General features: G+C 39.7%; 1 protein-coding gene across 1 annotated transcript in view; it reads right to left on the bottom strand.

The window, feature by feature from the left end:
• Positions 1-3,171: 3,171 nt before the first annotated feature.
• AFF2 (AF4/FMR2 family, member 2) overlaps positions 3,172-17,752 on the bottom strand; it is a gene marked incomplete at its 5' end in the record, with an annotated part of 118,458 nt that continues 103,877 nt past the window's right edge. Inside the window, 7 exons of the mRNA XM_009868226.1 lie at positions 3,172-3,225; positions 6,376-6,469; positions 6,830-6,901; positions 10,250-10,386; positions 13,781-13,844; positions 14,402-14,541; positions 16,441-16,675. Of these exons, the coding sequence (XP_009866528.1) occupies positions 3,172-3,225; positions 6,376-6,469; positions 6,830-6,901; positions 10,250-10,386; positions 13,781-13,844; positions 14,402-14,541; positions 16,441-16,675 (796 nt within the window). The remainder of the gene's footprint in view (positions 3,226-6,375; positions 6,470-6,829; positions 6,902-10,249; positions 10,387-13,780; positions 13,845-14,401; positions 14,542-16,440; positions 16,676-17,752) is intronic.

Here is a 17,752-nt window from a genome sequence, read left to right as displayed (position 1 = left end):
CCAGACAGGGATGTTTCAACCCTGCTCTTGACCGGCGGCCACTGATGTCTTATGGCATCAAGCTCACTCAGACTCGTTATGGGCTGGATCCAAACCCCAGGACAGAAAGGCTCCTCCTCTTGGTTTTAAAAGCCACTTTCAATAGTCCTGAACACAAAACGTGGGCACAGACCCACTGTTCTGACACCCTGCAGGTGCTGTAGGACAGATTGCCATGACGGCACAGCCTAGGCTGAAAGGCATTTACGGCAACAGATTTGCTGCAGATTTTCCAGCAGTGCCCTGCTATTACCTGTGCTCGACAACAGGCTCCTATAAGATGTTCTTTTCCCAGAACAAGAGACCACATTAATTCAGCAGCTAGTAGTTTTTTACACAGCTTACGTGTTATAGTTTAAGCATATCCTACGGCACAAACATTGATTTTTAAGTCTCAAAACATCCTGGCTACTTGACACATCACAGTGTCTTTAATGCACAGAAGAGCTGAGCTATACTAGACGAGGTCTGGGAGCAGCTAAAAATCATAAGTATCTGAGGAGACCGGGAGTATTTTGTTAGAGCCACTTACAACAAGCTGACGCACTTCTGCCAAATAAAGCACATTGTTCATTGGATTTACCCTGTTGTGCACAGCCATTATTACTGTGGTGAGTCTATTAAATCTCTCTGTTTTGTGCTTTCTGTTGCTAGAGGTGGGAAACATTTCTGTAATGAAACCAGGGAAAATTTGTTTCATTGCCAGCCTGGAACTCAGGCCAACTTCGTAAAGGTTCACAACCCTTTCAAACAAAAGTGGCCAGAAATTCCAGTAAACCAAGTAGAGATTTTTGACAGTTTGAGGTCCCGAGCAGATTACACTTCAAGGCAATAGATATGTGTTGCTTTGTTCAGAAAAAGATTTAAGAATATCCTGCTGTCTTCCCCATTCTGAATGAGGCTGCTGATCTGTCTCCAGTGGTGCCATATCCTGGTGGTGTTTGGTCTCTCCTCAGTGGTGAGTGACTTCTCTTCCCATCTGGTACAAATTTGAAGGGGAATAAGAGGAAGCTGTAGAGAGAACAGCCTTGGGGAATGGCAAGCACATGCTGGCAGTGGCAGCACCAGGCCCGTGATAATCTTTGGGGCCACCAGGAGACACCTGAGATATACAGCAACTCTGAGCCAGCTGCAGAGCTTTTCTTCCGAGGCCCCAGACAAGAGGGGACAGAAGACCCGAGCACGGACTGTGGTCTTTGTGTGCTGGGTCACAGGTGTCATAATAACAGCATTATAACAAGGCTTTGTCATATTCAGTTATTCTTATATGCCAAGTACTTCCTTTTAAACTAGAGCAGGGTAGATTTAAATTAGACTACGAGGGAGGTGAAACCCTGGCACAGGCTGCCCAGAGAGGTGGTGGAGGCTTCATCCCTGGAGACATTCAAGGTCAGGCTTGATGGGGCTCTGAGCAACCTGATCGAGTCAAAGATGTCCCTGCTCACTGCAGGGGGGTTGGACTGCATGACCTTTGAAGGTCCTTTCCAACCTAACGCATTCTATGATTCTCTGAATAAAAGACAGAGATGTGCGCTTTCAGATCTTTTCTTCCTTATCTCCAAAGTTAGTGGGAAGAGACCGATCAGCTGGGTGTTATATGTGATGCTGACCTGAACGCTGGGTTTCTGCTGCCTACCTTGTTGTCGGACAAGAATTTTCTTCTCCAGTCAAAACCCACTGATTCTAAATTCTTGGCACCTAATCAGCTCCTTTAATAAGCAAGGGAGATGCCATCACCTGCAGAGCTCACACTTCATAGGGGTCTATTATAGGACAGGAATAAAGGGATAACATCTGCTCCACAAAGTTTTTAGGTATAAGCCACTTCTTAAGGAACCAGAGGTGTAATGCTCCAGCAGTCTATTTTGGCACTAAAACTTCTGGTAAACCTTACTGTACTTCTATTGCAATACAAGGTTTCACTGACTTTTAAATGCCTTGAAAAACTGGCACATATTGAATAATTTAATTTAGTAATTGCTTTTCCAATGTTAAAGTACCTTTTTGGTTTTAATTAATGTGACTTTGCATTTCATCACTTTAGTTTGTATTATAATCTATACTTAATTATCTATACATTGTGTATATGATGTGTGTATGCATATATATATATATACCACAAAATATTTTGAATTATCTAAGAAAATATTTTCCTTCAAGCAAAATGTTGGAATTTTTGCGTTTGCACTGATTCAGAACAAAGTCTGTTTGAAAACCTCATTTCTTTGTGTGCTAAACTTCAACCCCTTCTACAATTTTGTTACTTTGCTTCCTCAAAGTGTCTAATAGTCATTTCTTCTTATGAACCACCAGAAAGAGACCATTAACAATAACCATCTCCATCTAGAATTCAGCCTACTCAAATAAAGAAGAAAGGTAAAGTCCTTCTCCTTTGTTTCGCCTGTATCTGCATGTGTGGCCAGGAGAAAGGAGCAGGAGAGATGCGTGTAAGGTAAAGGCAAGGTAAAGGCAAGGTTGCCGCAGCAATGCACCTTCTCTGAACAGCTGATCATAACTGCATTACCCTGACTTCATATCTGAGGTGAGAGGGTTTTAAAGCCACTGATAATTGGTTGACTAAGTGCCTTCACATTTTCACCACTATTACACCTTCAGTTTTATTAAACAGCACTTACCATATATCAATGAAATATTCATTGGTCTTTCATTACTGAACGAATCATTGAAAAATCATTGCAATGAAGGTTAACTTTACTTTGGCTTCCTGAAATGACATGGTACTTGCTAGCTAATTAACAGATATTTTTATGGCCTTCATTTGGCTTGAGAAGCAAACTGTCAAAGAACTCAGCACAGACCCACCACGGCTGATTTTAGATTTAAGGGGGCTTTGCACAAAGATGAAGCTGTGTTTCATCTCTTCCTTCTCACCCACACTCAGGCTCACATGGGTACTTGATTTAGCCCACTGGGAAGCCCTCACCCCCACAAGCCCGAGTGAGCTCTAAGATCAATTCTGTAGCGCAGAAGAATATTTTCTACCTGCTACATATTTGAAACGTATCTGTAGGTCCAAACCACTGAGGCATGGCCTGTCCTTTGCCTTTAGAGGCACCAAAACACTTGCCCCTGCCCTGGAACCACCTGTCCCCAGACAGAAGTAGAAAATACTCACTTTCCATTGCCGCCCCAAGGTGAGGGGGCCTGTGAGGCTTTTGAAGAGTTCTGTAAGTACAAAACCAAAATGTAAATAAAGGTGATGCAAGTACATGAATACTGATGACACAAGGCTCAATGCTCCCTGTTCTCGTTGCAAGAGCTACAGTGCATGTAGCAGAACAGCTCTGCGTATCAGTCCCAAAATTAAATGGCTGGTGGATGATTGGTAGGTTCCAGCCAGCTTGAAAGTCACTTGATGAAAGAGGGAATACAGTAGAGCTCTAGTGAAAGCAGGTGTAGTTCACAAAGAAGCGGTTTACTTGCCACTGAAACTTATTCTACAAAGTAAGTTTTTCAGAGTGGAAATGACTTCTTATCTTTAGAGGGACCTGCAATCTTTTAATACGAAACAAAAGGAATTTGGTTTGATGCCTTAATTAAATTAATTGCTCCCAAGTTGCTAAGGAAGGTGGCTTGGGATTCAGATAGCAATAGAAATAAAACTTCTAGTAAGCATCTGCTTGAATGCCCTTTTTTTTTTTAAAAAAAGTATTTTATTTGCACAAATTGACTTTCCTTACCTGCTTACTCATTCTGCCTTTCACGTCTGTGTAGCACCTTGTACAACCCTGTACAAAAAGATTGTCCAGCAACAATAAAGCCCGGATTTTTCCAGTCTTGCTCAAACTGGGTGGTATCTTACTTAGTTCCCATTTAAAAAAGTGGTAGTATCAAGGGCTGAAGCTATCTATGTGTGCTTTCTGAAAACAATCACCCTGAGCTCCCTTGCAAAGAAGTCAGCACGCACAGTGAAAATTCAATCAAATTTTACAAGTCCTCTGTAAAGTATTGCTGTCATTATTACAAGATTCGTCTGGTTACTGTAATCACTCTTTTGTATGTGAGAGACAGAGATTCCACAGAGCAGCCCAGGGTATGGCCCAAGGTCACGCTGCTGACTCCGCGAGCAAAATCCCACTCTTGACTTCTAAAACCCAGCTGAACTTGCCAAACAGTATTGATTAAAGCAGAAAACCCTGCCCAAACCGTGATAGCAGCCTTGTCTGTATGTTTTTGCAGCACGTCACTGTGTTTCATTAAAGAAATACTTTTGCCAATGACTATTAACGACGTATTTTCAAAAACTTAAAAATCTTCCTCAAACTTTTAGTGGAAATGCACCAAAGGATGCCACTTCTACTACTCTTAAAAAGTTTCAATTCATTTAAAAAATTTATTTTTTTAGTTATATTTTACTCCAAGTTGTCTCTAAATTTCAAAACCACTTTTATGACTAAATGGCTATTTTCTGTTCTGAAATGTCAAAAATATCAATTTGAAACTTTTAATTGGAAATTAATCAGGACCAGTTCTGACCACAAATGGTTTCAATTTGGATAAAATGGCATTTGTGAGGAAAAATGTGAAAAATATATCTGCCAAAAAATTCCTCCCCATCTCTGCTGCAAACAGTGGGCTGCTTTTTACAGTTAGAATTGTGCAAAATTTTGAATAACAGCTCTATTCAAATAGTTAACATTTCATTTATACTGGTTTCTCACTAGTGAACACAGAGAAAGAACATTGTGTAGCAAGACAAAACTAATACGTAGTTAATAACTCTCATTTTCTTTTCTCCTCCTATGACTTTCCTACAAAAAGATCCTGAACATATAATGTGTATACATTCAGCCATCACTTCTAGCAAATGAGTTACAGTGCCCATAGCATACACCCAGTAACATTAGCTGAAATACTCAGCTTCATCTGAATGCCTAAAACCAGCACTCCTGATTTGACTATTTTATTACATTTTAATTTTTTTCTCTTATTTTCATTTACATTAAAAGACGTTTCCTCTGTGCAGATAAAATGATCTTATGCCGAGAGTAGTACTACGCTCTTCATTGTACTTATTTGCACAGCCAGAGAAAGTAAAGTGGCTTTAGAGGAAGAGAGAATCTCCCTCACCCCCTTATTTTTATTTTTTTTAAATAAATCATTACTTGCTGCAGAAAAAAAAATACATCAAATTATTTGTCTAACAACCTTTTTTTAAGAGACAATCTATATTCATCCCAGATAAAATCTGAAGTGCATGGAACACATTTCATGAAAATGCTGAGGCTATAAATGTGTCTAGTTCAAACTGAATTTGTTGTGCAAATCCCTGACTGAAAACTCTGTGAGCACAACGGAGGCACTCCTAATGACTTCACAAGAGCCTCAATTTAAGCAGAAGATCAGGACAAACATTACTGTTACAGAGATACAGACACAGCGGACACCAGGAAAGCCAGGACTAAGCGATGCTTGCTAGCATGACAGTACTGGAGTTTTACAGCAGAAGGACAATTTTATCACCATTTACATGAAAATATTAAAACTGTACTGTTAGAAGTTTTACTGGTTTGCAGTACTAATGCGTCTAAGCCTGGAACAAATTCACAGAGGCTGAAAAAACCAACAAAAAAAGACTGATGGGCTGACAAACCACTATAATTACATAATTACAGAATAATACACGGTAATAAAGTACATGAATTAATGTATGCCTCGAACGGCATTAGCTAGTAAAATATAAATATCAAAACCTTGGCAGAGCTGAAAAGAGATTCTGTTTCTCTCTTAATTGAGGAATGGTGAGGACTTGTCATTCTTACGATGGGTAAACATCATTTGACAAGGTAAAGGAAAACATCACCGAATCATGACAATCAGCTGGTCTCCACGCAACTCAAGGAAAGGCAAACTTCCAAGATGTAGATAAGGCAATTACAAGTTCCACAGAAATAAAAGGGGAAATCTCTGAGTCTGCAATAAGCTTCAGCAAATCTCATCGAATATAAAATCTAAATGTAACTAACACCTAAATAATTGCTTTGTTATAGTTCATTGGGGTCAGTTCATAATCACTTGCACATTGAAATCTTGAAAGAATCCGTTTCCTTTACAGAAACTTGCATAAACATTACACGGTGTTGAGAATAATATTATTTTAGTAGAATTACTGAATAAGGTCCTTTGAATCAAGAGACTAATCCAGAAATCCCCCATATCACTTCTGTCCCCACTCCCTGGCAGCCATCCTGCCTGCATTTCCCAGGGGAGAGGTTAAATGTGGGACTTTTAAGTCATGCAGTTATACTTGTGAGAGCTCTCAGTGCTGCTATGAATTCCATTTCCTATCAATAAATTAAACAGAATAAAGATTACCTTAAAATATTCCATCAGAGATCTGGAGTACTTCATAGCATGGTCCTTCTTTAGTTTAAACATTCTCAAGTAGAGAAGCGATAAGCATCGGTAGCTGTGGTAATTAGGAAAGGATTATGTTAATTCCATTGCTTAATGAAACCTATAAACTGTAAAAAAAAAAAAAAAGCTGACCTATATTTTGCAGTTTCTGTTCTAAGGTTAGATTTTGAAACATAAGCAAATGGAGAAGGAAAAAAAAAGTGGTCAAAAGCATTAAAATCTCATCTTGATAAGAGTATAAATTAGAAGAATAAATGTTTAGTCAGCTGCTGAAGAAATCCATTAGTTATCCTTTAATAGTTTAATGGAAAACAAGAATAATGATCTTCTGTAAGCTGCTTAAGTAATTCGGTACTTTTAAAGTCCTCCTTAAGATTTTAGCTGCTTCTCTCATTGTCGCAATCGGACTTACCATAAAACTGCTAATTTCTTGTCCCCTTCTGTGGCAGAAGAGCCTGTGAAATTCTTGAGTCTCATTGCATACCTTGTCAGAAAGGTGAGGAGAGAAGAAATTGAGAGTTAAGATGTTTTCAGGAATACTAGCAATGGTCTAAAAAATAACAGCCACACATAGATATTCTCTGACTGCACTAGTTAATGGTCACATTGTTCTGCAACTATGAGATAAATGTAAAATTCAACAGAAAGCACCACTTAAAACCTGGAGGGCTAAAGTAAATCACCAACCCACCTTCTGGGCCAACAAGGTGAACTATTCTTGGGCATATTAATGATATTATATCCAGCCATCTAGGCTAAGTCCTGCAAACATTTGTGGTAAGTGTTAGACAGAAGCATAAGATCATGGCCTTGTATGTACTGAAAAGTAGAATAATATATAACAAGGTTTTACATATAATAATTTGGGCTTCAATAATACCTTCAAAATCCTTCTCATAAATGCTTCATCAAAGCTTTTAATATATTTTATATAGGAAACATTTTTAAATGCAGGAAAGGTCATGTTCACAGCTTTTCTAATTCTTGGGTCCATTAATTTATGAATCTTGTGTACTCAGTCTTCCTTCTCTATTTAATTGCTGCTGTCCAGCATTTGGATGATCAAAGATTGAGTATTCCTACCTCCCCTCTCTCTTTTTTTTCTTTAACTGAGAACACTCTATTCCATGCATTTAGTCTCTCGAAAATCAATTCATCGCATAAAATCATTGTTCTGAGCCCTAATGCAATTTCACAGGTACTTGTGTTAGAATAAGTAATAGGGTTCAGCGTTGCGTAAGGAAGTTTTAAGGTACCCAGGCAGCCTTGATGAGTTCTCATTTACAAGGAGGTAATGGAGTGCAGGCAGGCAGTGCTGCTCTCTATCTGCCTTCCTCCCACCACCCCCATCATCAGCCCCCACCTTGCAGCCCTAGCAAACCACCTGATGTGCTTCCTCCATGCCGTCTCACCTGGTCTCAGGTATTGTTGTTTCCATCATACTGAACGAATCTGATCAACCCCAGAGGTATGTTTCTCTGGGGTTATCCCTGAAACATTAGGGATTTTAGCATTATCATTAACCTAAACCACCTCTGACAGTCAGATCTCTGATATTACCAGTCTCTTGGATGCTCCACTTGCTTTCACAAATAGGTGTCTGATGCTGACACTCAGAGCAGACACAGCTAATGCAAAAGGGGAAAACGTGCCTCTGATGAAGGGAGGAGTAAAAGTGAGAAAAATCTCCTATTTCTTATCTCACCATTAAAATCTTTGTTAATTTTAGAAGCCACGTTGAGAAATTGTATGCACTGCTGCATACTTGGTTTGTACATTCAGCACCCACTGTAGCCCCCAAAGATTGTGTATTTTTCCATGGAGTTTGTTGAACCTGCCTCAGCCTGCTATTCACCTGGGAAATCATCTTTTTTCCATGTCTGACCACTGACAACAATTAAATGGGCAAATGAGTCTCTCACTGGCTGCCTACAAGATGCTGCAGACGTGAGCTGGTAAGCTAAGCTCTACCTTCGATCGTAGGTGGTGGAATTAATCTCACCTGACTTTAGCTATCTAGAAATTGGGAATCTACTACAACAAAGCCCTCCAGATTCTTTTGTAGCCAAAAGCAGATCAAAAAGCAATCCAAAAGCAGTTTAAGTGCTGCTTCCATGCCAAGGTCTATCCATCAGGTAGCCTGCAGCAGAACTTGCTGACAGAGGAGCTGTCAGAAAGAGCAAGGCAGCGCGGCTGCGTTTGCTCGAGTGCCACTTACTCCAAGCTGGAGCTGAACACTCAGCTGACTCCATCCAGCACCGCAGGGTGGAGGGGAGCTGCAGGTATCACCCCTTTGTGATCTACTTCTAGGGCTGCCACCCTCTGAGTGCATATGTTGAGGCTCTTGAATGAATGAAGGTTTTTGCTCCATCTGCTTCTAACAGACAGAGTGCTGGACTGAGGAGCAACATTTTCCACTGTGCCGTGTGGTTTCTTAAAAAATGTAAATAAATGCAGGCTCCTCTGAAGAAGCATTCACTTCTTTAAAGAATATTTCTTTATCCTGCCATAAAACTGTAGTTGTGAAGTTCAGGACATGAAGTACTGAACCTGTCCACCGTCAAGAGTGCAGGACGAGTTTCGGCACAGCGGAGCAGAGGGAGGCAGCTCCTTTTCTTAAGTCCTCTGCTCTCCAGGGTTTAGCTTGGATCCTAAGCGTTGAGTGATCATCATTTACCTGTTGAGTAATCTCTTTAGATTTTCTTCTTCTCTTTATGTAGTGTAGAATGTAAAAACACGCCTTTAAGTATTTCACAGGCATATTATTTACCTGAGAGTAAGAGCTTCTTAAGATTTGATACAATTTATTATGTAAATACCTACTTATTCAAAATGTAAAACATGTATTATTTTTGGCAGTCCCTAATAGCTACTCTGGCATGTTAAAATGCTGCACATTAAAAAAATACACCTTTGCCATATTAAAACCCAAACATTAGGCCCCGATCTGCCTCTTTTTCTCTCTCTTGTGCAAACTGCCAGTAATTACACTGACTTTAATCGTGATATTCCCAGCACACACTGGGGAAGGCAAAGGTGCATCACAGCGAAGAAGAAAAATCCTGTTCTATTTACAGGTAAATTTAATCCTGTTTGATTTCACTTTGATAATTTGCTCAAGTAAAGCAAACAAGCCCTCAGTTACTCAGGAGACCATTATTTCTACAGAGCCAACACTGTGAAACTGCTATAGGGAACAGTAGCAGATTTTAAAATAATAATTCAGACATTTTATTAGTAAGTAAAGGCTCTCTCATCTATATTCTAGCCTATGAGTTTACAAAACTGTACTAAAGCTAATCCATCTGATTCACATGCCTTTAACATTAAAATATATACTTTTTTAATACAATACATGCAGAAAACTTCCTCTCTGGCTATGATCTTATGTGTCAAGTTTCAGCTTTTTTTTTTTTTTAACAGCCAAGTTATAAACCTCTAAAACCAGGATTTGTAATAGAAATCCTGATAGACTCACTTTAATGTTTTGAATTATAAAACTACACCTTTTAAAAGACAAGTGTCATTGCCAAACAGTGAAATTACTATACTTTACTTCCACCCACTACATTTCAATTTTAATTTTATGAATATTGCAAATTATAACACTCACATTATAACCTCTAAAGGGGATAATTTATAAAAGCAGTGTCCATCAATTATAAATTTTCCGTGACATTAATAAAATGGCAAGAACTAATTATGATGACTTCTGAGATGAAGATGCCTTGGACAAATCGTTAATACGTTGAAATGGTATTTTTTAAAACATAGCAGGTTCTAATTATGACTGAAATGAGATTATGAAAACGATCACAGAAAGGACATTAACCTGATGAGTTCCACAGTCTCTGAGTACATGGTGTATGGAGATTTAGCTTCTAATGGATCTCGCTCCATAGCGTTCCCACACTCGATGAAGGAGAGGGCAGCATCAGCATAATTCACTGCTTTTCCGAACTTCTCCAGCTGAAATGGGAATGACACCATCAAGAAAATCCCTCAGCTTTAATGTCTAGGTAGGCGGATCGTCATACGAAGCAATACCAGCATTAGGATGAAAGCATAGCAGTGCTGGTGGTTAAGAATAAATACATACAGAAATTAAGGCAGGTTCTATGTTTTTACCACGTCTTTTCAGGGAGTATATTGCCAGATGCTCCAGAGAAAAAAAATCAATCTATGTCCATTGACATGCATGAATTTACACAAGCAACGACGGACACTAAGCAGGTTTCTACAAATCCATATTGCCCCTCGATACACGAACTAAGTTTGAATGTCACTATGCAAAGGTTAGGTAACAGCTTCCCCCCATTTGTCAGGTGTAAGATTCTGTGTTAATTGTTGACCAAAAAAAAAATCTCATCACTTATGTTATAACTGATAGATCAGAAAAAAAAATATAGCACTGCTAAATATTTTATTTTACTAGAATTTTATTGCAAAAGTTTTAGCCCTCATAATGGTTGTGATTAAACTGACTTAGACATACTGATTTCTTTTTTTATGTCTAATGAATATTCTATATGACATTTTTATAGTAAGTATTTTATAATAGTATTTAACATTTTCAATTTTTGATAGCTGGATATAAGGATCCTACTAACGTGGCATTTGATATAAGAGATCCAATATACTTTAAACAATTCAAAAATTTCTTTGTATGTCTCTATCAAAATATTTCTGATGCATCTGCGTATGTTTTCCATTCACAAAATGGAAGCCTATCCTAGCAACATGTTAAGCAGAACATTTAGTACTGGTCCAAGGTAACAGTACATTTGTGGCTACTTCTCAGCAATTCTTATAACTACCTTTAATTTCAAGTTCTGCTCTTGTGCACTGATTATGTACAAAGGCTTTTTACAACTGATAGATATTATCCAAATGATCACCAAAGGGGAAATATTTCTAAATGCTTTCTCTCTATTCCAATGGCCATTTCTCAGCATATTCTTCAAATTCCTTGCTTCAAGTCTTCCAAAGATAACTTTTTGTGGTATTTAAAAAAAAAGAGGAATCCGGCTGCAAGCAGATTTAGTACAGATGCACAATTTGAGCCAGAAATGGGATGTGATCCTGCCCTTTGCTCCACACTGACTCTAGCGGACTAGGTGGAATTACTCCAGCTCATCACCGCTCAGCTGAGAACAGAGCGAGGTCTCCAAGATCTCTTCCATATGGTACAGGCAGTTGCCACTGCAGCAGCCCATCCAAATTAGCTGATTCCTCCCGGCTGTGCCAGACAAAGACAGGTTTTCCTGGGGTTGCTCCCATAACGCACAAAACGCCCTGCCCTTCACCAGAAATCTGTTTTCCGTACAAGCTCAGGAACAGGGTTACCACAAATCTCATTAACATTTGCTGACACATTTTGAGGTCACATGCATTATCTTTCTAGCCACTGCAACACATCTTTCAATGCTGCGTGTGCTTTGTCATGTCAGCACCAAGTAACCAGAAGCAATTGTTTCCATAGGACAACTAACACTATGGGATCGCACAGCAAATGTGTTACATGGAGATAATTTGTGTGCAGCTGTATAGGGTGGGGGTTAAAAAAAAAAAGAAAGAAAAGCAGAGACGTAAATAGCGGAAAGAAAAAGCAGATACTGTGTTCGTGGGTATTTATGTCTGCCAACAAGTTGTATCACAGCGGATGGCCTCACATTCCCACGTGAGCACGCGGGGTGTCAAACTGTATGTGACAGGCATGGCCTGCCTGCAGGCAGCGGCGCGATGTGCTGTGCCTGCTCCTCTTAGTTCTGCTTGAGAAGCACCCCTGATTCCGCAAGGCAGAGTCAAAGGTAAGAGGATGGGAGACAGGTCACCACTTTCGGAGTGAATCAGGCTGTGGAGGGAAGCGGATTGACATGGCACGTCGAGATCATCGGGAGCCTGAGCCTGTAAATATTTGCCAGTGTGCGGCAGGCATCCTTGTGCCAGCACTGTGTGTGCTTTCTTTAAAGGTCAATCAGCTGTGGGAGGTGTTGTCAGTCTGCTCCTGCCAGCCTTCCCCCTGTGCAGATGTCAGGGCTCGGGCTGAACGGGCTCTGCTGAGCGGGGCTGCAGGAATCAGCTCAGGCCACCTCCTGGACGCGGGCAGGTCGGGAGGGCTGACTGCTAACAGCCCGCTGACAGTCACGGCAGCTTGCCAAAAGCCTGAACCCACCTCCCACAGAAAACACACTTGCTAACACCATGCCCCAAGTCAAACGGGAGCCCGGAGAGCTGAAGCACGTAGCTTGACATCTCCTTCAGCGCAGGGACAGCAGAGGGAGAGCCTTTTTATTAAAAAAAAAGACCTATTTTTTTTTGGTTTTTAAAAACATGGCATGCGATTGCTTCTTTTCATTTTGTTTTGACGAACACTTCTTCCCGAGCACAAGTTCTCTGGTGTGGAGGGATATAATATGTGTGGAAAAACCCCACCAATAATCAAGCAAAGGTGAATAATCACCCAGTTCTTTTTCAGCTGTGATTCTGAAGGGCAAACCAAATGGTCATACTCCACCTTAGGCATCTTAGTTTAAACAAATAGAGGAGTGAAGTTCCACTCTGTCTGCCTTAATGAGCTGCTGTTCTGTACTCTGTACTCCATGTAGTGGACAGAAACCAAGTCCCTACCTACAAAACAAATGGCTCTTAAAGTGCCAGCAAGAGCTTGAATTGAACAAGCCATGCTAGAGTATAATCTGCCAGAAAAAGTAGTTTTATCAAGATCAAACCTCTGCACAAACAAGTCAATTTTAGTGGAATTTCATCTGGGGTAAAATGAGAGAAAAAGGTTTCCCAGCATTGAACCTACCTCATTGCAAGATTTTTTGGGAAGAAGCATGTTGAGTCTTTTTTTTACCACCTTAAAAGCATGCAATGAAAATGAATGTACTATTTAAAACTCAATTGTTCTAAATTTTAAACAACTGGCCTGGAAATATCAAACAGTTTTACCACATGATCATGGGGTAGAGGGTGATCTGCCTTTCTTAACTTTCTGTTATGGAATATTTCAACACTTTTATTTTAGGCTCAGTGAATCAGAACAAAAAAACAAATACACATCATCTTCCATTAAATTATCTTCCATCCTGCATGAACAGCATGACTGTTTCTCCTCCTCAGAAGAGATACCAGCTACCCTAAGGATTTTTTGCTTTTTTTTCTTGAAACAAATTGTTAAATGCTAGGAATGGTGCTCAGGGTTTGACTTTTGTGGACAATGTGTTTATGGAGTACAATCCGAAGCATTCTTTAGCCAAGAGCAGGGTTCTTCTTGGTTTCTGAGGCTTTAGATGACATTCAGAACGTACATTTTTGTAAAACCCAGCTCCAAAGACAAAAAACCCCAGTGATAACCTACCAATGCATCTGCTTTATGCTTCAGCTTCTTAGCCTCTTGCATGTAATAATCCGCATTGTGAAGCCTAAAGAGACAAAATCAATTATTACAAATCTTTGTTTTCATATTGTTGGACAAACATTGTTTCAGAAAATTGCTGACTGCCTGCAAGATCAATTTTGACATATACGCTCAGTTATCTCTTTAAATCTTAACGTGATATTAATCTGAAGCTGCTGTACGCAAAGATATGACGGGTGACCAGAATGTAAAATAACTACCTGTACAAACTGGCCACCCAAAGGACCCATTAATGTGTGCTGAACGGAAGAAAAGAAAAAATATTTTAAACTAATTAAGTATAAGAAGTTTCCATTAGAGGAGCTAAAATAGAAAAAATGAAGAATTACTGTGAACCAACATTCATGATCTGAAAACATTTATCAACAGAGTTTTCATTAATCAGTGACAACAGTTCATTTGTAAAGATTAAAACTGTGTGTGCCTTTGTGCAGCACTATCCACAGAGGTGCCCAGAGCTAGCGCTCTAATCAAAGAGCCTCCCTTTCACTGGGAGCTCCGCTTGCATGAAAATCCCAACTACATAACACGCAGCTAGCACAGAGATTCAATAATACTTACGCATCATCAAATGTTATTTTGGGTCTTCTGGGCTCAGCGTTTCCATTGGAAAGTGTTGGCATTGCAGACCAGATGTCTGCTTCTAGATGGCTGGTGTCAAGGAGAGTGTTGGCTGTTGGTGTATTGTGAGATTCTTCCTCCTAGAAACAACAGGACCGTTATCAACTCCTCATAGTTCAAAGAAACACCTTCCAACAAGGAAGTGCTCACATCCACCTCCACCTCCCCCCAAAATATCCCCAACAAACAAACCCAAACAAACAACAGGCTAAGGTATAAAGCAGCACTCGTACTCAACGACATCCAATTACTCTTAAAACCACCACCCTTCCATCCCTTGTAACTTAAACCCATTAGATCAATTAGGCAAGATGACTCTACTTCTGACCCCTCACCTGAAGTCATGAACTTAAACTCTTAGGTGAAGTCAGGTGGGACAGGACAGTGGTACTTGCTAGTGACACTGGTTAAAGCAGGGGTGCGGGAATCTAATGCAGAAAGGCTTCATGTAAACACTAATATAACCTTTTTGTCTGTATTAGCTAACTGCTCAGATTTCACCAAGGAACTTTTTCCTCATCCTTGCTACACAGAACAAAGAGAAGAATGGAAACCAGAAGTCTGGAGTTGTGACTTTGCATTGATTAAAACCAGGAGCCTAACAGAAGCATTTAGATCAGGCAATTGCGACTTGCAAGCTGGGTCCACAACCAGATCAACTGTATTTCAGATGAACTGACGAACTAGGGGAAGAAATCTAACATATTTTAGAAGACAGATATCTCATGTATCAGATGTAACAGATAAAGCAAGGATAAATCTGACTAGCGATGCTGGGAGTGAGAGGAAATGGCCCTGCTGTTTACATAGCATTGTTTATTTGCTGACCTACGCAGTTCATTTTGGCATTGATTTCAGTTGAAGGTATGTGTATTACCCTCGCAGCTTGAAGTGACACAATGATACCAGAAAGCAACAGGGATGAATGAATAAGGTGATTTGTCACCTGCGATCCAACGCAACTTGTGAGTTTTACTATTCCAGTGCAGGGTAACAACCTCTCGCAAGGCGTCGAACTGTGAAAACAGGAGCTATGCATGTCCCTTTCTGTGGCAGAATTTTCTTCTTGTCTTTTAATTTTGACAATGATACTAAGATAGAGTTTGATACTAAATCATATGTTTGAAACTCCAGAGGGAGGACTATTTTCTAACATGGGCCAAACCCCTGAAGTTTCCCTGTTTATCCTAAAATAGGATGACAAACTGAAGTGAAATTTTATCTTTTTTTTAGCTGAATTTGCTGTGTAGTTTCTACTTTTGGCTTTTTCTTCCCATGTATTTTCAGTAAAAAAACCACCTGAATCTGGTGTAAAGCAAGTAAGCAAGAGCTGTCTAGGCGAAAACACTGATGGGGAGACGGTCCTAACAGAATGATAGTGGGCTTTTTTCAAAAAAACCCTTCAAACTATTTACACAGTATTTAAAATCTTACATAGTTAATCCAAAGTGATTAGGTGTAAATAAACCTTACTGCTGGAAGCCTGCAAACCTGAGAGAAGATATTTCCATGTTGAGTATGCTATGGACAAGAAGCTTTTTGGTTAATTATTACTGTCTGTTTAGTTTTTGCTGCATTACTCAGTATAGCTACAGTGCTTAATTCTGGCTGAGGACTTGGGTAATTATTCAGGATACCAAAAATTCTTGAAGTTTTATTTTCAAAATATGTGTGTTATAGCTACAGAGTTAAGGGACTTGCAGCTAGCAGGTGGCTGCAAAGACCATCCTCTGAGGCTCAGGGACTCGTTGTTTCAGGGAGGGATGCCTGGCGCCAAGCAGATGCCTAACGCTGACCTAAAAATCGAACTTGCAAGAGTTGCTTATGCCCAGCTCTGCAAAGATTCACTCCTCGCTGCTCTTGACTGGAGCCACACAAGCATTTAAAAATAGGTACTGGGGAAAAAAATCAAACAGAACAAAGCTAAGTTAATTTTATTTTATCTTGTTCACTTCCAGCAACTGAGGTTGGTTACTTACACAGATTCCTTTGGGGTTAGAAGAGGATTTATTTTCATTCTTTCTGTGTTTAGAAACAGAGGAAGACGAGTTGCTGGTCTGAGATGTGTTTGTGATGTTGGTCTCTTGGCTGAAGGAGCTGTTGTCACTGCTGTGCCGCCGGTGCACAGGCTCATCCAAGAGAGGGGATAATGGAGGAGGGAACAGCTTCTCTTCTCTTTTCTTTGCCACCTTCTTCACTGAGCTACTGCTGCTCCTGGGACACAAGTAAGAATCAGCTACATTTCAAGAACCTTGGCTAAACATCCACAGCACAAAGCTCTCGATTTCAGTGACAGAAAAGCCAGCTTTACCCTCAGACATGTCCTGCAGTCCCCATGTCCTAGAAGCTAAGTCAAGAGGGGACAGGCAGTGAAAACAGAAGAGCCACCTCTGCCTTTTCAATGGCTGCAGAAATCTCCGCTTTGGAGGACAACTTCCAGTGCATTAGTACAAATTGCACCCAATTTAAATGCTAATTTGAGTCAGTCTTCATTTGAGAGGTCACAGAGGTTCTGACTCAGCAAAACGCTGGCAAGTTTTATGCATGGGGTTAGTTCCTTTGACATCAAGTATGACTATTTATGTGTTTAACATTAAGCATCTTTTAGAGGGGTGGATTAGGGCCCACATAAGCAATCTCTGTAAAAAACCATAATAGCACATGGCATATAAACAAAAAAAATAATTTGTAACAACTACAAAATGATAACCATAACAATAACAAGATAATAATTATTTGACCTCTAGAATAAAACCAATGCTCGACACTATATTAAAATGAAACACTGTAGCTGGCAAAAGCCCTTGAGCAAATATTGGTTGATGAATTGAACGTGATTCAGAAAATTAATGTGGTTTTGACATGAAAGCTCAAGTAATATGATAATCTATTGTCTGTTTTATGTACAGAAATTGTTAGCTGGCTAGAAATGGCAGCTGTGATTCACAGTAAAAACAAAAAAACCTGCTAGACCTTTCTCCCCTCAAATCCATCAAAAAAGAAAAAAGCCAAAACCCAGCACCCTACTGACTGTTAATCAGATTAACATGTTAATCTACTCATAGATTTTTATTTCAAGTACTGTCCTAGCTTAGTCAATGAAGATAACCTGAATTTTAATCTTTTGTTGAACGTATAATATTGCACTACACAATCATTTACTTTTCATGATTATTGACTAAAATTTCAATAATAAATTAAGTCAACAAGAATTTATGTTTTGTTCCCAGCCACTTTCAGTCAGTGTCAGGAATTATAGATCTACTTTGCCTTAAAGTAAGCAGGGAAAGA

This window comes from Apaloderma vittatum, unplaced genomic scaffold (genome assembly GCF_000703405.1).
Source record: "Apaloderma vittatum isolate BGI_N311 unplaced genomic scaffold, ASM70340v1 scaffold2434, whole genome shotgun sequence".
NCBI lineage: Eukaryota > Metazoa > Chordata > Aves > Trogoniformes > Trogonidae > Apaloderma > Apaloderma vittatum.
This window is presented reverse-complemented; position numbering and strand designations above follow the sequence as displayed.